General features: G+C 36.9%; 1 protein-coding gene across 1 annotated transcript in view; it reads left to right on the top strand.

Moving 5' to 3' along the window:
- Positions 1 to 351: 351 nt before the first annotated feature.
- Positions 352 to 21,063, top strand: part of LOC149234614 (pyruvate dehydrogenase E1 component subunit beta-1, mitochondrial-like) — a 41,734-nt gene continuing 21,022 nt past the window's right edge. The window contains exons 1-11 of the mRNA XM_089371886.1: positions 352 to 658; positions 2,778 to 2,851; positions 3,138 to 3,215; positions 8,727 to 8,807; positions 8,932 to 8,958; positions 9,096 to 9,158; positions 9,281 to 9,367; positions 14,985 to 15,110; positions 15,259 to 15,392; positions 15,603 to 15,675; positions 15,764 to 15,829. Coding sequence (XP_089228012.1) covers positions 2,798 to 2,851; positions 3,138 to 3,215; positions 8,727 to 8,807; positions 8,932 to 8,958; positions 9,096 to 9,158; positions 9,281 to 9,367; positions 14,985 to 15,110; positions 15,259 to 15,392; positions 15,603 to 15,675; positions 15,764 to 15,829 — 789 coding nt within the window. The 5' untranslated portion in view covers positions 352 to 658; positions 2,778 to 2,797. The remainder of the gene's footprint in view (positions 659 to 2,777; positions 2,852 to 3,137; positions 3,216 to 8,726; positions 8,808 to 8,931; positions 8,959 to 9,095; positions 9,159 to 9,280; positions 9,368 to 14,984; positions 15,111 to 15,258; positions 15,393 to 15,602; positions 15,676 to 15,763; positions 15,830 to 21,063) is intronic.

Below are 21,063 nucleotides of genomic sequence, written 5' to 3'. Positions count from 1 at the left end.
TAATTATTAATTTAATTAAATAAACCAGTTTAATTATAGCTATTTTTTAAAAGTACATTCCTTGTAGACGTTAAAATGAATTTCCTTCCATTTAAATGTCATCATAAATCTTAAAAGTTTATTAATCTCTTTAAATGTCACAATTGAATGATGAAGGTATTTTTAAGTCACATCACCCTTCTCCGAAAGGAGGGAAGGAAGGAGCTCAATTGTAAAAAGTGTATTTTCCCAAATGAAGGAGGGAGTGTACTATTAACTCGTTTACCGATATCTTCTCTCAATTTCACTCGGAACCATTTTCTTGAAAGTCAATATAATCGTATCTCGTGTTTATAAATGAAATACAAGCATCTCCGTAAAGCTACCCATTACCCACAGGCCCCCACGGTTTACTTGACGAAATCATCATTATTGTTGGGCAGACTCAAGCTGTTGGGCAGACTCAAGGGTTTGGTGAAAACGTGAAGGTTAGCTGTACGCAGACGCAGACAGACAGAGGAAGAAGAACAGAGCCTAGGGTTTGGTGGGAGTAACCAACAAGGGTGTGGTTGGTGAGGAAGACGACTCTTTGTCTGACCCGACTTCCTTTTTCTGCGAGTTCTGTGGTTCCTGCGTCGGACGCAAATCGGCCATTGACAGTGTTATTCGATCTTCTCAGGTCAGGATTCCTATCATCAGATCATTGAATGAATGAATGTTTGATTGCGCAAAGCTTTGAGTGTAGTGGACGAGTTTTAAATTTTGGCAATTAGATTCAATATCTCAAATTTTAATGATAACGATGTGCTGGATCCTAATTTCATAACAAAACTTGGTTTAATTTGAATCGGCCTTGTGGGATTCTAATGTTTAACGCTCAATTTGCAGTTGCTGTTATTGTAAGGTACAAAGGTATTCGTAAATATGGCATCTGATTAGCGAACTGGAAATCTTTTGTTGAAATTTATATGTAGGTTTACATGTAAGTACATGGGATTCAGTGCTTGTTGATAACGTATTGGAATACTTTCGGTATTGGATATTTTTTTTTTTTGAGTTTTACATTCAGATCATGAGATGGCAGGCGAAATGATGTGCAAATGAGATTCTTCTTAAAATAGTATTTTGGGGTGTTTTTGCCTGGCAGTCAGACAGGGATGAATGAATCATGATAATAGATTTAAAATTCGAGATATATCTATATATAATGGGTATGTTCTCCCATGGTGTGGATGCTATGTAGTATTGCTAGATAGGTATTGGTGCCAATTTTATTTTGATTGGTGAAGGGCCACTGGCAGAGCTTCTTGAGATGTATTTATGTATGTTTAGTGGTTATGTTCTTCCATGGTGTGAGTGCTATGTAGCATTTTCAAATAAGTGTTCGTGCCAATTTTGTGTTCATTGGTGCAGGGTCTATCCCAGAGCTTCTTGAGATGTAAGGGATTGGCCTGTGGCGTTTAATCTGGATCCTATGTTGTACTTTTATTATCTACTTAATTCATTGATGGCGGAGGGTCTTATTTCTATTCAGTCGGATGCCTGAACATTAATTTTGGTCCATTTCAGGATTCTTGTCATGTCTCGGCTCAGTGGCTTTGAGACATTTTGGGTTTCGCATTGTACCTAAAGTTGTTGTACATTGTGTGCATGGCGACAGGAACTCTATGGATAGGCTTATCAGTAGTTTGCCCATGTATGTCTTTCTGGTGGCTGGCCTATTTCGCGTTGCGTACAGCCACGGTCCAAATGTTGTTTCAGTGTTGTGCAGAATTATTATTTATTTCTATGCATTATTGCGTGGGTGTGAAAAAAGACTCCAGGGGAATTCAACTGTCAGGACTTATTGTCTTGGTAAAATCTTTTCATCGACTTATATCTATAGTTTTTGGTAGGTCTATGCACTTAAATTGTGGAAATGAGACTCCGAAGGGTATTCATTTGGTGAGGATTATGTGGAAGACATCATCAATAGCCTCATAGATGAGGAAATGAACGTACGGTTCTGTTTGCTTAATCTGTTACCTATTTACAGTCCACCGTTAATTATGAGGCCCATCTCCAATGTGCGTATGATGTTTCAGTACATGGATTGAAGTCATGGGTAGTGGTTATAGCCACTGTAGGAAACGGTTCTTGTTATAATCTGTCATAGTCCAGCTTGTTCATTGATTTCTTTCTAATAGAATTTGAAGTTCAGTAATAGACTATATGTCGACGATGTCTATTTTCTACTGCACACCAAAAATAACATTACTGAAATATGATCAATAACCATGTTGAGAACACGCTTTGATGATGGAAGCTCGAAGTGCATTCAATGATGTATAATGATGTGGAATTTTGACAGTAAGATGGAGTACATTCAATATGCATGCAATTTTAACTAGCTTCTCTTATGAGTTACAAGCTGATTAGATCATTCTTCCCAAAATATTGTATCTAATTAATTTTATAATGTCATTCCCAGGTGTGAAAAGTGATACGACATTGGCATGTAAATTAAAGTAAAGTTTTTGCTACTTGTGGTTCCATGAGTAGTGTTAATAGTGGTCTAGTATAGAGATTCCCATCAATCTTCTGATACTTTTCATTGTTGGACTGGATGGTTAGCTTTTATAATATAATGGTTAATTCTGATACATCTCCTTAGCCATATTATATGCCTGTATACCATGATTTATGGTAAGGATTATTGTCAGTTATTTGTAAATATTCTTATGAGAAGATTCTGTGTTTTTTTGTATATTCTTGTGTTATTTGTTCATGCTACATTAAAAATTGGTGGTTGACTGCAGTTAAACTCTAAGAAGAGAAGATGTGGGGTGCTTTGCGGCAAAAATCTGGCATGACAACTCTTTTTTCTTCATTGGTATAATTGTCAACCTTTTACTTAACTGGCTATTAAAGTGGCTTGGTTCTTTTCCTCTTTATATGGCTAGTTGGTGATGTGTGATAATGTTCTAGACTGCCATTACTTAATCATTCTAGCTTGGGATGTGTCATGTCTGTGCTGCTAAATCTATTGAGGAGATGATAATGTGAATTGGCATCTCTTGTTAAGAATAGAAACGTTATATGCTAGTGTGGTAATTCATAGCTTGTTTTGTTTGGTTAAACCTTATTAGTTTCTAATATGGTGTTGGATTGATGTTCAGAGACATGGTCAAGTTTTGGAGAGGTTGGTGCCTATGGCATCCACACCCTTAAGAAATTTATCTACTGCTGCTAAAGAGGTAAATCAAATGTATGAAAACAACATTTCAAGTTCCTTAGTGTTTTGGCAGTAAGTAGTATTTGGTCACTGGTGTAATATAATGATTGCTATTTTCAACACACTTACATATTAATTAGGAATCAATTCTTTATGCATTTTCTTCCGAAGAAATTCCATTCAGTATGTCATGTTTTATTGGTTTGTTTGTTCTATTGGTCTTTGGTGTTTCAAAACGGCCACATATAAATTGTTATTCCATTTTAGCAAGACAAACCTGAAGGGTCAAAGATGTCACCTGAGGATCCACTTTCTCTAAAAGGATTGAAACCTAGAAGTAACTTAAGCTGTGTATCTGCAATTCCTTTCTCCTCAACTTGTGGCCTATGGATGTGGCTACGACTACAAAAACTCTTTAGCCTGGGTCTTATAACCTTTTTGAAAAATTGTACAAAAAATGACTGAGAGGTTTCATCTCCCAACCTCTCATTTAGTACCTAGGGCTCTTCCTACGCTAGTTCTTTCCTATTCTACTGGATATAATTTCAAGTTTCATTGACCTACTTTTGTCATCTGTGAACATTCTTAAAATTTGTCTTTCTGTTAATTTATGGTATGTTCTTATGCTAAAGAGCAATTTACTTCAAATCTTCTTATTAGTCCAATATCAATTTCCAGTATAGCAATCACATTAACATGATAGGAAAATGCAGATAGAACATAAATGTAAACAATGTAAGACAAGCCAAGACAAGAGACACAAGATGTGGCACCAGCCAGGGACAAACCCCAATGTGGGGAAACCCTTTGAATTCTTCTATATTCTTCAATAATTCAGCAAAGAGAGAGAGATAGTACAATATCACAAATCTTTGATTTTACGACAACAGCGATAAGACCCTAACCAGCAAAGTCAAAGCTAGTCAAACAGCTCCCAAATGACCTCAAGTCAACCTTGAAGAACTCGGTCTTCAACAGCAAGCATAGGCAGCACAAAACAGTCCACAATACCCAGTCAAACAGCAGTCAACGCATCAGCAATTCTGCAGTCAGCCCTAACCAGTCAACGCTGGTCAGATTTGTGGTCAAACAGGTCAATGTTTGGCTGTCCAGCAATGCGGCTAGCCTAGGAGAGGCTGCCCAACCCAAAAACGCAGTCAAACCTCCTCTTTGCTGGTCAACGCATGCAAAATACAGCCCTGCTGCTCCACGGTCAACCCCAAGTCAACGCTGCCCTAAAAACAGAAATCTGCGTCCTTCTTTCAGCCACACATGAGAGAGAGATGCTCTTCTAATGCATAGGAGAGAGAGAAGATGTGTGGTGAGATGAGTGGAATAATGCCACAAGGTCTCCTCCTTTTATATGAATTGTGGAGGATAAGTTGGGGGTGTGAAACACTGTTTTGTTTGCTGGCTGGCCTTGACAAATTGTCAAGAAAAACCAATAAATTCATATCTCCATGAATACATGTCGGAATCGGATAATCGTTAGATCGTTCTTGATCTCAGTGATCCTTAAGAAGTAGGATTGAATATCCTCGTCCTTGCCCTTCTTAATATCCTTCAACTTATTTTTGAGAAATAAAATTTGACTAGCATCACTAACCTTGAACATGTTGACGAACCTGTCGTAGATCTCTTTGGAGGTGTTCAAATCAGAGATGTAGGCCACCAGGCGCTTGTCAATGGAATCTCTGATAATCTTCTTCGCTTTGACTTCAGCCCTATTTTATTTACTATTTAGCCTTTGCTGCAGTCGGTGCATTTGAAGGAGGCTCAGGGATTTTACCCTTCATATAATCCAACACTTTTTGTTCTTCCAAGGTCAAATCAAGAGACATCTTGCATCCATGATAGTCAGATTTTTCACGGAGCTTGTCTTCAGCTGGGAAGTGGGATGAGGAACCCATTGAGCCTTTTGTCCTTGTCCAACTGTCCTTGGTGATTGCTCTTTCACTGTTGCTTGGGCTTTGTCTTCACCTCAACTCTGATTCCATGTGAATTTTAGGCAACAATGGTATGTTCTATGCTTAAGAGCAATTTTACTTCAATTTCTTTATTAGCCCAATATCAATATCTAGTTTAGCAATCACATCAACATGATAGTAAAATGCAGATAGAACATAAACATAAACAGTAGAAGCAACGTTGAGGATGAGTTGGGGATTTGAATACCTGTTTTTCTTGCTGGCCGACCTTGACAATTTGTGCATAATATAAATAAATTCATATCTTCATTTATACATTTCAAAATCGGATGATCTTTAGATCAATCCTACATCTCTCAGAGAGAGGAATCCAAGAAAATTATCCGCTGTCATAAATAAGATGACCCATGTGGAGTTTGGCCCTAGTTGCCAATTTTAACAACATATCAGAGTATGGTTACGAGAAAACCAGTATCATTCAAACCTTTTAAGCAGTTAGTCCAGAACCCCTACTTGATTGCCAACTCACCAAGTTACGTTGGAGGGATTGGCCCATGTTCCAATTTGTCTCTACCCAACAATTATGCACCTATTGAAGAGAATATTGTCATAAACTCTAGCTCTGACAACAAAGTGGAAGCAACCCTTGTTATTCCCATTGAATCGACAACAAATTGAGTGGTGTTCTAGTTCATGTTGAGGATGAGACATCAATAGTTGTCTTCCAAAACTCTTATAATTGTTTTCAGTTCACATTTCATAGTAGTCGGCATGATTGATGAGCTGGGAATTGTTCTACTGATATGGAATCTAGCCATTTGACACTACTAATTCAGATTGTTTACTTGACTTATTCATTCCATGGTTTTAGAAGCAGCTTTCCTGTTTCACCAGTTGGGAGTCAGTCTAGTATCCCTATATGTGACCTTGGCTTATGGATGGCTTTCTTTAATGTAAGCATCAAGGGAAAAGCTTTTCAAACTGGTGTGGTATGCTATGATCCTATCTAGTGATGTTATGTACCTCGATGATTATATCTAATTAAGTTGATAGGTAGGTGGCTATTGAATGTAGCCCACTACGCTAAATAATATATTATGGCCAAGTCATTTAATAAGGGCCATTATTGGTTATGACTAGGGTCAGGATATAAGTCTAAAAATATGGAGGGAAGCTCATATTGGAGGCATTGGGTATTGTGTGTCATATTTTTGGCACTATTGGGAGGTTGCCTCCTTGAAGGTTTAGGAGAGTTTCCCCCCTCTAGTAGGGTGGATGATAGAGTTCTTTTGGCATAGAATTGTGTTGGTGTTCTTGTTACTGTTATGCACTGAGGATCTTAATGTTCTTTTTCTGGGCTTTTCCCATTTCTTGTGTTTCTCATGAAGTCTACACAAGTTTGACTGCCCTTGTTGGACCATAGCTGTACCTATTTTAGGAAACTTGTTTCCTACTGTTTTCAGTTTCTCATTTTCAATACTTGAGGATGCATGGATATATATTTTCTAATGCATTTATTTGTTCATGAATACAGAGGGCCATCCAGATTACCTTATATTCTGGATTCGTTTCCCATTGGGTAATACAGCTCTCAAGGTTTTGAGGCATGCAAATAGTTAGTCTATCCCTCCTTTCTTTTATGGTTGGAGTAAACGATTTACAGCTGGGCGAGATGTAGTTGAAAGGTGTCTGTAGCTTAAGCCTTAAACCCAACATTTAAATTCTTTCAACCACAAAAGGTCAAGGTCAATGATCGAATTTCTCACTGTCTTTGTTATTGACTTTCAACAAGGATCGGTGAGCTCTTTAACGTTGTAGCTTAGGATGGTGATCATTGGAAGCTTTCTCCAAGTCTATCCTACCATTGTATACTGGCCAAGCACTTAGTGCAGTAAACATTGGGTGGAGCTTATCACTTTTGAACAACAAACTGTCTAACGTGCCATGGCCATCTGTAGTCCTTGTAGGTCTGTTCATCTCCATTGGGAAACTGGATTTTGAATCCTCAGGAAACATACGTCTTCTTGTTACATGATTTATAGGAGGTGGATCTCTTACAGTCATGGTTTCTTTACTCTTACAAGCAGTGGCCGCTGACACTGCTGTTGTCACTTGTTTGACTCTTTGACTGTGCTTGGTTCTTGAATTCTTTGGAGCTTGTGGTTTGCTTGGGCCTGTAGAAGAGCCTCCCCTGCTAATTTTCATTGGGGTCTTTTATCTTCGCCATTATCTTTCTTCCTTTGCATCTTATCTGCCTTCTATCCTCAGCCATTAGGGGTGGAGCATAGGCTCTGGTTCCTAGGTTTTGTTTTAAACAGGGCACAGTAATCAATATGTGAGATCTATCATGTCATTTGAAGCAGGCATTTGGATTGTAGGGATAAACCACTTTATGCGTCTTTAATCAGATCCACATTATATTACAATTTCCTCTCCAAGCTCTTTTAATAAATCCGATTTTTTATGCAAGCCCTCACCTGTGGTCTTGAGCAATATGGCTTAACAACTGCAGAGTAAATAAATTTACTGAGTTTGACAGTCAGTTATGGCAAAAAATGTCTACAAGTACATAGACATCTTTGGAATTCTACCCAGCCAGGACATTGACACTACAATATACCAAAAAGTGTCAGGTTCTCAGCTCTGGCATACTGCCAGGCCTTCTTGCAGAACTGGGTCCACAAAAAGGAATGTGCTTGACCGACAAGGCAATTTCAGAAGTAAATGATAACAAAACGTTTAGAAATGTTTCTGGAGGTTTTAGCCTGCCAACCATAAACGTCCCAAGGCACAGAACCATTTTCTCAGAACTACTATGGGGTTTGTTTGTTGGGGGTGGGGTGAGCTTACTGACACAATAGGCAATTAAAGTATGATTTTTGATACCATGTATCACTTGCTCAATATTCGAGTGTTGCAAACAGAATTACATTCAAGAGGCTTGCCTTGTTGTAAATTTTGGGCACAAAATTTTGGGTTCTCTTCCTTGGCAGTAATATCTTGATTGACCAGTTTTACTTCCAGGACAGGAGCATTATGACATGTGGTATGATTCTCTATGATTCCTGAAGCTTAATTATATCTATGAGAAACAAGGGCATGCGTTTCCAGTGTCCACATGGCAGTCAGTACAAAGTTGATAAAGAATACATGCACAATTATTGCAGATTGACCTTACCATAATCGTATAGAATCCCAAGACCCTTCTTACCCTTAAACAATTTAATGTTTCTCACCTGGACTAAGTAGTGTTTAAAATTCCTGGTTTTAATTTGTGACTTCCCGAGGCTTTTGATATTTATCTTGGAGTATCATTTGATGTTAATCGGCTGTTGTGATTAAAGGGTCAATGCTGTGAGGCTTGCAATTGTTATTATCTGTTTCTAGTGAACATTTTATTGGTAGATAGCTACTTTTCTGTATGATAATTTTAAGAAATTTACTTGGGATTAATACTGGATCTAACCCTTGTGATAAGTAAATCCTTCCGAGTTTGTGTCTTTTTTATTTTTTTGGTTTTTTCAGATAACTGATGGCCCTGATGATTATGAAGTTTTTATGCAAAAGTATTATGTTTTTTATTATAATTGAATATTTCTGTGCAGATAACTGTGAGGGATGCTCTTAACTCAGCTATTGATGAAGAAATGTCTGCAGATCCAAAAGTCTTTTTAATGGGAGAGGAGGTTTGTGCTGTTCTTATGGGATTTGGAATTTTATACATAAGCCTCGGGAGCTCTGATTTGTAGAATTTTGTGCGTCTTATTTTCTGTATGTTCCTACTGATGTTACTCAGTGTATCTCTACCAGGTTGGTGAATACCAAGGAGCATATAAGGTAACTGATTTTTGGAATATGAATCAGATGAAATTTAAAGCCTATAAATAGCTAAAATCCTGTTTGCCATGGCTGCAAGCGGTTTAAACTATGAGAATTTCAGAACATTTTTTAACAATATCTGGATTTCCCTTCAGATATCAAAAGGCCTTTTGCAGAAGTTTGGACCTGACAGGGTTCTAGACACCCCAATCACTGAGGTGTGTGAAGTTGAAGAAACAAAATGTGCCGATCTAAAAGTTGACAAGCCTTTTTATGTGTTCATCCTTTATGATTCATATATCTTGGCAAATTTATGTTTGTATCTATGCTGCTATGGCAGGCGGGTTTTACTGGAATTGCTGTGGGCGCAGCATACTATGGGCTACGACCAATTGTGGAGTTCATGACCTTCAATTTTGCCATGCAGGTTACTATTTTTGATCCTATTTTTTTTTGTTGGTTGCAATTGCTATTGAGTCTCCACTATTGAGTCTCCACTCTCACGTTACTTTTTAATTCCACGTTTATTTGGTTCTCTTTCATTATGATGGAATCTTGCAAGATCTTAGAGTTGTTTCTACTCATACTCTAAATTCACACATAACTGCATCAACCTATATGAAAGCTTTTTTTATTGTTTTCGAGCAACTTTATGATTTATGTACATGAAATGTGTAGCATATCTTCGTTTTTGGTGCATAGTTAAAAATTAAACCTTTTCAGTTATGATACAGAAATTACAAAAATAGTACAATTCTGTAAACTTAGATGGGCACCACAACAGCCTGGAGTCTACCATTTCTTTGGCTCGTTCAGGATAGCTCTTCAGTAGTTGGTCGCTATTTGTTCCTTCCTGTCTGCAGTGTAGGTGACACTGCATATTTGGCATTTTGAAGACAGATACACGATGTTGTCCATTGCAGACACAGATAAATGCAATGGATGATGGACAGCATTTTGTAATTGCTTATAGATGAATTGGCCAAGCACTAATATTTTGACAGTTGTCTAATCAGTGAGACCAGATCGGGTGAGTTCAATAAACAACTCTCGTGGATTCACTTCCAAATTCTCTCCCTGAATCCTGTAAAATGCTAGAATGTGTCATGTCTTTCCTCTATAGCGTAAACAGTAATGATTAACTTCACTTTTGCTTCCATCCACAAATGATGATTTGGCAGGTTGTTTTCCATTCAGACAGACACTTGCCCTTTTTCAACAGCTTGCTACAAATATTCTAAATGTTCTGATGCCCAATCTTCTTCCTCACTCTATTAATATAAAGATTTGTCATGAGTATAATTATATTAGTAATGCCTCTCCACCTTCTAAACTTATCTGCACACCTTGCACCTTCAGCTTTGGAATCTCCCCTTACATTTCCTATTGCAACAATAATTAGTTCTCCTTTAAATTTATCATTGACACACAAGAATTAAGTTTAACATCAGATGAAGGATTGCATATTGAAGATTAATGCCCCTTCGATCAGCCTTAAGTTTTAACCTTTGGTATCCTCCACTCCAGTTCCTCGACCAAACATGCAAGTACTTCTATTTCCTAAATTTGGATAGTTAAGAACTTATGAAAAACAACATATGACTATCCTTGTGAAACTACCATTGGCAAAAACTTAGCTGGAAAATTGGATGTCAGTCATTGACTGGATTTATGAGCAATTTCTGGTTAGTGCTGCCTTGTTGCTGATGTCCTCCCATTTTTTCTTTGAATATGAAACCACTTTATTAAACTGCAACATAGCAGCAACATGCATGTGCCCTCTAAATCTCTACATAGCTATAAATTGCCTCCCAAATTAAACTAGTGCTGCACCATCATCAACATGCCCATCTGCTTTGCACAGAACTTGAGGTATGATGGATCTTATGAATTGCACCACTGCTTATGGATCTGCCATACTTGACAATAATACTGACTGGGCAACATAGGTAAACTCTTAACACCTAAAAGTCCAAATGGTTGATAAAGAGTGCCAATAAGAAAGTGGCAATGCCGATGTGGCTGCATTGCTGGTGCCGTTAATCTAAATTCTGGAGGTGGAAGGCAGAAAGTCTGAAAGGCAGGATTATAGATGCTGAAAAGAAGTGACTATAACATGTAATGGAAATTCAACTAACTGTGGTCACTATGGAAATTCTTGCCCCATGCTTTTGAGGATCAGGAGTGAATGAGGGGATGAAATTTGGTCAAGTGTTGGAAGCTTCATAGAGTCAATCAGGACTTAGATGTGATGGAAATGTAGGTGGGAAAATGAGTGAATACAAAGTCAATGAAAATGGATGAATTCTAGAAGTGATATCTGGGAGATCTGGTGAAAAAGTGGTGAGTTGCCACAGCAACAGTTTGCTGACAACATTGACAAACCAGAGAGCATTGTAATCACCAGAGAAGGTGCAGATCAAATGTAGTAGCTGAGTGAAAGTTGAAACCCTAAATTTCCATTTATAAACAATAAATATATAGCCTGATTATACCGAGAACAGTAACGACTCACGAGTAGTGGGGAAGATCACCGTAAGATGTAAAGGCATCGAGGGACCTGCTGTAAATATCGGGGGCCTCAGACACACTGAGATTCATACAAGAGATTGAGGATTGAATGGAACCGAACAACCAACCCAAAATCCCACAATAAAGGAGAAATAACAATGGTAGGGCTGTGCACTCCTTAGAGAGAAAAGGTGCCCTAGCATAAGTGTACTAGAGATAAAAACCTTGTTAATTTTAGATAACAATGGTATGTTCTATGCTTAAGACAATTTACTTCAATGTTCCTTTAGCAGCCCAATGACAAATCCAATTATATCCAGTAGCAATCACATTAACTTATAAACATTGACAGTAAATGCAGATAGAACATAAAATCATATGCCTAAGACAAGCCAAGACAAGAGGACACAAGATATGGCGGATGCCTGGGACAAATCCCAATGTGGGGAAACCCTTTGATCAAGTCTTCTTATTATTCTTCAATAGTTCAGCAGAGAGAGAGAGAGAACAAATATATGCCCAAAACAGATCTGCCAAATCAGCCCTAAACAGAGATTTAACGTTGGTCAAAGCTGCCCCAAAATGTCTTCCAATCAGCATTTCAATTAGGCCTTCAAATCAGCACAAATTGTTTGGTCAAACCAAGTCAAAGGAGAGAGAAATTCTGCTGTAATTTCTTTAGTCAAACCTGAAGTCAACGCTGGTCAAACCACTCCAAATGCCTCGACTTTTGTGCCAATAAATTCTGGCCCAAAAAGAGAGGTCAATGCTGGTCAAACGCTCTGAAATTTTGGCCTGATCTGCCCAGAAAAACTCGGCCTCCTGCCACACGTGTGAAGTAGAGAGAGAGCTGCCCAGCCACACATGCGAAGAAGAAGAGAGAAGCCTCCAATGTTGTACGACCCAATCAAGAGAGAGAAGAAGTTGTGATGAGATGATGTCCAAATGAGGGAAAGGTCTCTCCTATTTATACACTTCGTTGAGGATGAAAAGACACATTTGTTGGGCTTCATGAGCCTACATTTGACTGGAGCCGACCTTGACAATTTGTCCATAGGAGAAATAAATTCATAATTCCATTTCTGCTTGTCAGAATGAGATGATCTTTATATCAAAATTGTACCTCTCCGAAAGAGGAATCCAATGCAATAATCATCTCCATCATATGAGCTATCATAAGGTGGAATTTGGCCCTAGTTGCCAATTTTAACACTCCCTCTCAACTAGGGAGAATTCCACCTGGCAATCCATCATCATGCCAACCTGTCATGCTATCACTGCTCTGCTCTGCTGAACCATGAAGAAATAATGAAGAAGAAGTGATCGAGAGTGTATCATACCACTCTCCACTAACTAAAGTCAGTCCTTGATCCCAGATCAAATTGTTGAACACCATGCATCCTAGTCATAGGGAGTATGGCAGTACACGATACGTCCATCGGTAGTGCTATGGTCCCGAACCAACTTTTCCCAACTCATTGGCCAGATGAGAGGTACTTCCAATGAGTTTCGAACCCTATCAGTAGGATGTGTGTCGGGGCATCAACATGAGAAGGTGAACCACTCATCTTGCTTATATACCATAGGAAAAGGTGAACCACTTATCCTATGCATATGTCAATTGTAGGGGAAGGTGAACCACTTGCCCTACATACATGTGTCCAGGTAGGGAAAGGTGAACCACTCACCCTACACACGTCAACCATAATGGGGTATCACAGGGGAGGGTGAACTACTCACTCTGTATCTAGCGCACCACTAGGGGAAGGTGAACCACTCACCCTTATGGTTGCTCATAGCTTGCTCCAAGAAGTACCCCACGCCCCCAGAGCTCTGTGTTCAACTCATACGGGACCCTCATAAGAGGGTCGTTCCACGACTCCAAGTCTCTCTCGGAAGGTTAAGAATTTGACCTTCCCCAAGGGCTTTGTGAGAATGTCTGCAACCTGCTCTTTTGTTCCAATACTTTGGAGCCTAACTACTCCCCATTGTACCATATTCTGAATAAAGTGGTACTTGATATCAATATGATTGGAGCGGTCGTGGAACACGGGATCCTCTGCTAAACAAATCCCACTCTGGTTGTCGCAGGAGATCACGATCGTATCTAGCACGTGCTCAAACAACTCACTGAAGAGCTTCCTCAACCAGACTGCTTCACAACAGGCCAAAAGTCACCTACAGTGCATTGTTTTCAAACTGTTTGTGAAAACACCTCAGAGAAACAAACCATATAACTCAGAAAAACACTGGTATTTTCGTTCAATCTCAAGATGGAATTTGACATGAACACTTTCTCAGAGACAAATTCCTTTGTAATAGATCCAATTGCTCAAGAAGAATCAATAAAATACCACAACAAAGGAAACATGTTTTCCCTTTTGGGTTTCCTGGGTAACCAAGCGTGTCAATTTGTGTGAATGTGTTTTTATCTCTCGATTATTTTCCGCTGATTATTGATTGTTAAGAAACTGTGTATCTTGGTGAAAGTAAATTTGGTTTCAGTTTTCAGTTGTCTTGTTTTCAGTTATTCATCTAAGTAGTTGCAGAGTTTCAAGAAAAAGTAGCACGAATCTGGCCACTACTACTATACTTCTGAGGCATATTACCTGTCCTATCTGTAGACTGGGTCATGACTGGGGGATTGAACCTTGGATCTCTTAGTTTGCACGACTTCACATCACTTCAATTACCAATTGAGCTGTGCCCAGGGAATTTATACCACACAAACTTAAATTATATAAATTTATATATTTTTAAACAGTTATAAGATAGAAGTGCTATATTTCAATGAAATATAAAAGTTAACTGTTGAATATATAAAAGAAACGTGTAAATTAAAAAAAATAATTTTTAAATTTTGTTGTTATTTTTTTTTGAATGTGTGTGTCTATTATTTATTTATTTATAACATGTACACTTAAAAAGTTAAATTATATAAATTTAGATATTTATAAACTGTTATAATAGAAGTATAATATTTCACTAATATATAAAAGAAACATATGTATATTAAAAAGTATTTTAATCTTTAAATTTGGTTGTCATTTATATATAATCTAAAAACACAACACACTTGTATCTTCACATTATATATAAAAAAGAAAGAGTTACAACAATTCTTAGCATTATATATAAAATAGTTGCAACAATTTTTAGCATTATATATATATATATATATATATATATTAGTTTTCAGTTTTTTTAGTATATTGAACTTAATACCGATATTTATTTTCAAAATTTTAAGTATCGAATTTTGGTCAAACTTTAAAGTCGTCGAACTCGAACTCGAAGATGAACCAGGTGACTTAGTGTATATGTATTACTTTGTCAATTGAAAAATGGCATGGGATTTTCTAGATGTTGGGATATTGTTTATATGTATTACTTTGTCAATTGAAAAATTGCATAGGATTTTCTAGATGTTGGGATATTCTGGTTCTCAGTCTAATGATCACATCATTTAGATTCACTTTTATTAGAAGTATTGGATATCTTCCATATTCCTAACGGGATTTTTTTGTTTTCAGGCTATTGATCAAATAATAAATTCTGCAGCCAAGACATATTATATGTCTGCAGGTCAAATTTCTGTTCCCATTGTTTTTAGAGGACCAAATGGAGCTGCTGCTGGTGTTGGTGCTCAGCATTCACAGGTATGTTACATGTCTCTACAACCTTTGTGGTTATTTTCTATATCAGTTTCTATTCTCTCGATAGTTTGCAATTTTATGCTTTGGATTTTTATCCCCTCTGAGGATGTGGAGGAGATGGTTATTCTGTTGGTGTGATTTTTGTTTGCAGTGTTATGCTGCATGGTATGCTTCTTGTCCAGGGCTGAAAGTTTTGACCCCCTATTCAGCAGAAGATTCTCGTGGATTGATGAAAGCTGCCATCCGTGATCCAGATCCTGTCATTTTTCTTGAAAATGAATTGCTGTAAGAATAAGAAGCATGCTTGCGTTGATGCATGTTTTTTTATTTTTCTCTTGGCTTGACTATAGAACCATTTCAAGTGAAGTATCTTGGAACAAAAACTGTTTAAATTTAATGTTTGAACTATGCATTTCTATTGTAATCAGAAATAAATGATGTTACATATTTCAACGATGAGGTTGTTTTTCATGATTTGTCCTTGGGCCATGTCAGGTATGGGGAGTCTTTTCCAGTCTCAGCAGAGTGTCTTGATCCTAGCTTCTGTCTCCCCATTGGGAAGGCAAAGGTAAAATTGTTTTATAGTCTTCTTGTATGAAAACAATATCTATTCAACTGCCCTGTGTTGATTTTTGTCTGGATATTATTCCATGTAGATTGAACGAGAAGGAAAAGATGTAACGATCACTGCCTTTTCTAAAATGGTTGGCTATGCATTACAGGTGAGCATTTTTTCTATTCATTTTTATTCACAAAGGCTTTCCAGTGCATATTGTTAATCAACTCATTGTGACTATCATAATTATTAGACATATTTTGCACTCCACATATGTAGTGGTTTAGTTCCTGCACATTTATTGTTGAGTATATTTGTTTTCAAAGATGTTATATTCATGTGCTCAAGGCGCCAAGGCAGAAGCATCCCAGTTCCACATTATTTGATCAGGGTGTTTCCTTGATATTGTGCAATATTTTTGAGCAGAAAATGGTATTTCTACATCTAGGTTTTCGTATATCTATTGCATTCTTGGAGAAGATTAAACAGTTTATTTATGTTCTATGTTGGGTTTATACATTGTTGGTTCAAATGATGCTTGTAGACAGATGAGAAGGTTAACAGCTTGAGTACATCATAGTTGCGAGTTTTTACTGCTTGAACCATCACAAATGAATAGAGCATTGCAAACATGTTCATCAGAGTCAAGACTAAAACAAATTCCTGGTTGACCTCATAAGAAAATACCATGAATGTTATATTCCAATCTCGACTTTTTGATTACCCTGCAATTTTTTTTTATAATATCACCAAAATGATTTACAATGTTTACCAAAAATGCATGTTTAAGAGACAAAGCTGTAGTTATTCACGTTATTAATTAATTCAGCAGTTGTGGATTGTTTAAAAATGGATTCATCATTCTGGAAATTGTTGAACATGGAAACTTGCATATATTTTGACATCAAAATGGACAATGTTATGAACATAAATATATAAAATAATATAAATAAATAATTCATAAATAATTAATAATAATCAGTATAATGAAAGGACATCTTAGAGGACATGACTATAAATGAAAGGGCATCCCACCTAGGTATATATACTGTTGGAAAATCATAAAGGCAGAAAGATTTTCTTAACTTGATAATTACTTGTGATCTTTTTGTTATGTTCTTATAGTTCTTTAATTTCTTTATGCCTTCTTATCATCAAGCAACTACCAAAATGAAACATGAAGATCAATGCCAGAAGATGTAGGCTCTCACCAAGGGCAAAAGCCAAAAATCTCCTCTTCTTCAAGAATCAAATCAAACGAGACAACCAAGATCCTTTGACCAAGACCAAGACCTTCCACCATCCATCAATTCAGCCTCTTATGATGACAAGTCAAACTGTAGTCAAATGTTCAAAAGTAAACAAAGATCAACTCTCTAAGAAGGGTGAACTAGTGTCTCGATCCTCTCTGAAATCCTGAGATTTTCGGTCCTCTTTGTAACCCTGAGATTTTCGGTCCTCTCCGCAACTGTAATTCAGTCCTCTCTCACATGTGACAGAATGATAAATATTTTCGGCTTCCAGAAGTCTTCTCTTCTTCACTGTACCTTTTTCTTCTCCTTTTAAGCTACTTCACATCCTCTTCTTCATTGAAAAGTTGCAGATCAAATTGCTTGTATGTGCCCAAACTAGGTCGAATGCTAGGGTATATATAGTTTTTTTGCGACTGTTCTTTGAGGCCGACTTGATGGGGGAGGAGAATTACATCAAAATAATTCTATCTTTTGATACAAAATGCCCAATAAGGGTCTAGACCATAATGACAAGGTCATAAACTTGTGACTCAACCCTAGAAGCCTTCAACGGAGGCTTTGACCTAAAAATAAATTAATAAAGCATGAAACCCATGCTAATAAATAAATTTTCTTTTATAATAATTCTCTTTTTCTTTCTTTTGATAAGTACATGACTCGAATACAATTATGAACGCTGATACTAGTTACATTTCTCGACACTCCCTCTTAACTAGGGAGGTATTCATAATTGTTGAAGTGGTACAAGGTTGACCTCAATTTAAAGTGTTCCAAATCCAAGAAGAGTACAACAACATACACAATGCTAGGGATACCATCACTACCAAGGTATCTCACATCAAAGATCCAAGTGTGATGACAGTAATACAAAGAATCCAATTCAGGGATTCCAGTGCCATACACTCATTCAAGGATCTAAGACACTTATTGGGACTAAGGTGTTATCCAGGCATCTACCACTATAGGTACCATTAGGCTTCAATCATAACACCAACCCATAGGGATCTAGGTATCATATCCAAGGTCAGAGCTCCACAAGACCAATGATACCCTCCCTCACCGGGATCTAGACATCATCAATGGGCTGACCAAGATGTCCTCCCAAGTACCATCATATAGGCAGTTTTATGGTACTTCATCTCTCCCTATCAATCCAAGCATGCTTGTTAAATATTCAAAACTTCTTAGGGAGAGATCCACACATCAACTACTTGTTCAACCATTAGAACATCTAGTAGCTTCATAACCCCAACCAATATCAAACTTCCAATGTATATGATCTTGTATGCTAGCACAAAACTTTGGGGTCTTCAATTATTTTGACGCTGCTTAATTTATCACATAATCCAAACACATCTCCATGGAAGTTTCCTTCTTCAGTAGCACCCAACTCGGCCTCAACACTTCTTCCAAAAACATCCAAGTCTTGTTCACAACTTTATCAATCACGAATAACCATCAGTAGTGCTTCAGCTATTCTCCGATCTCAAACATCCTCATGGCCTTTTATCATGTCATCAACTATGGAGGAGATTCACTTTTCTTCAACCTCCCTCTCAACTAGGGAGATATACACTTTTCTTTATCCAGGTTCCTTTTCAACTAGGGGACAACTATCTTGTTCTTCCAGTCACACAGGTTCTTTCTTTTGCATCATCATTTCATCGGAGAATTTTGACCTTTGAAAACTCAGGAACATCATAACAGCATGGTCATCTCTCAATTTTTAATGCCAACAAGATACTTATAACTCCCTCTTTTCATCATGCTCATCAAGTCATTATGAGGTAGGTAAACATCTTCAACATCTTGAAGAATATGTACCTGCAAATCTTCAACATGTACAACCAAGTACAAATATACATGTACAAGAGCATGAAATCAATTTTATCAATGTTAGTATATCATCACAATGGGAGCATCTTAGGGTTATTAAAACAAGAAATCAAACTTTAGACATCCAAAACTAAACAAGGGTTGCAAATTTCATACCTAGACTTCTAACAACTTTGCTAGGGTTTTTAGCTTTTTTCACAAACCCTAGATTCCATCAAAACTAAGCCAAGCTAGGGTTTCAATCAAATGGAAGCACATACACCAAGGGTTTTATTCCTAGGATCTTATATTGACTATTACAAGGGTTTTGTCATAAACCCTAATTCCAAAAAATTCTAGGGTTTCATCATATATCCTAGACATCAACAACAAACCCTAAAAGGCTAGGGTTTCATAACATCAACAAACCTAAATATCAACATAGTAGGATTTCATCATATGTTCTAGACTTTATCAACAAACCCTAAGTAAGCTAGGGTTTTATAGTGAACCCTAAAGTTTAGGGTTTTACCAAAATTAACAAAAGATAGATAGTATGATAATGATTGATTTGATCTAAAGATCAATCATCCTTAACAACATAAGAATCTTTATAGTGCAACCCTAGACATGAAAGTTAGTAATATAAAGCAAATGCAAAATGATCATATCTTCTTATATGAAGAAGACTTGCTACAGGTCTTTATACATACCTTGAGTTGTTCCTATCACAAACCTTGTAGGGTATCTTCTGCAACAAGGCTTCTTTTACAATACACGTCTTTCCTTTGAAGTCTCCCTATGAATCTAGCCATAATCCTCATACCTGCAAGCTTAGTCCTTCCAAGGAAAATACAAGAGAAAGGACAATAAAGATAAAGCTAGATATATCAACATAATACTTATCTTTTGTAAGAAGGTGGAAGCTTCTTTATGAAGGGTTCCCTCTTATTATGAGTTGTCAACATCTTCATCATTTCTACAACATTTACTTGACAAGGACCAAAAGTATACAAGAGTATGCTAACAAACTCCAAAACCTAAGATATCAATTCTAGGGTTTCAAATTTAATTTTATACTTACTAGGTTTTCAACAAACCCTAGAGACCAAAACTAAAAAATAGGGTTAAAGTTTTCAACCAGCCAGGTTTTACATGAATTTAGATTCACCAACAATCAAGACAATGAGATTTCAAAACCCTAATCCAAATTGAGTCAAACCTTAGAAAAATGATTATATGTACCTCAAGGACTACTGACCTTAGTCCTTTATGATCGCAATAAGTTTGCCGCAATGATTTCCTCAAGATACCATGAATTCCAAAAATGTTGAGGTTGAGATCTTCTTCTTCCAAAGATGCCAAGTTCAATGATTAATCTATGTACTTTTATGCAACATAAACTTTGGATTATTGATTTGTAGTAGCAACTCACATAATAACAAAGATTGTTATCACACCATCTATACTTCAAGATTTCAGATCCTTAGAACTTCATATATGAGCTTGGGATTATTTAGTTGTGCTAAGGTAGATTCCATACTTCACATCGTATGTGAATATCAAAGTTTTAGATTTGAATGTATCACTATTGCATGGCCCTTTTGTAATCTCAACTAAACATATCGTTGTCAAATCACAATTGGAATGTCTAGTATCTCTGTCATGTATTTTGCATCTCTGAAAAGTAACTTGCACCATATATAGTATAGCAAATATTGCAATTGATAGAAGTTTTCAGATCTTTGTATTGACCTGCAACAATAGCATGTTTTCGTGTTTGGATTACTAGTTATACACATAACTGTTTAAGAACTCCTTATAATTCCTTTTAATGATTCAACCATCTTTCACTGCAAATTCGGCCTAACTATTGTCATATTCATGTTTTTCATCAATCTTCCTCTTCATGCTATCCATGTAAGCCTACTTCCAGGTCTCGAAAACGTAGTTTTATCCTATTCAGATATGACTGCAAGCTTTATTATTGCAGATATGATTCCTGATCTTTGGCCTTGACTGCTCTTATAGCCTAGTTATTTACATCTCCAAAAAGCTACTCGGCTCCTCTCACTGTTATCGGTTTCATGTTCCTTCAACTGATTTTAAAAGTCAAACTATGAAATTCTTCTTCTCCTTAAGATGAGAGCAATTCATCTTCAAGGCTGCCTTTTTCTACTTCTTCTCCTTAGCTCTGATTCCATGTTGGAAAATCATAAAGGAAGAAATATTTTCTTAACTTGATAATTACTTGTGATCTTTTAGTTATCTTCTTATAGTTCTTTTTTAATTTCTTTATGTCTTCTTATCATCAAGCAACAACCAAAACAAA

Source organism: Pinus tabuliformis, chromosome 8 (assembly GCF_031772625.1).
Source record: "Pinus tabuliformis cultivar Carrire ecotype Pingquan chromosome 8, CPIR1, whole genome shotgun sequence".
Classification (NCBI taxonomy): Eukaryota; Viridiplantae; Streptophyta; class Pinopsida; order Pinales; family Pinaceae; genus Pinus; species Pinus tabuliformis.
This window is presented reverse-complemented; position numbering and strand designations above follow the sequence as displayed.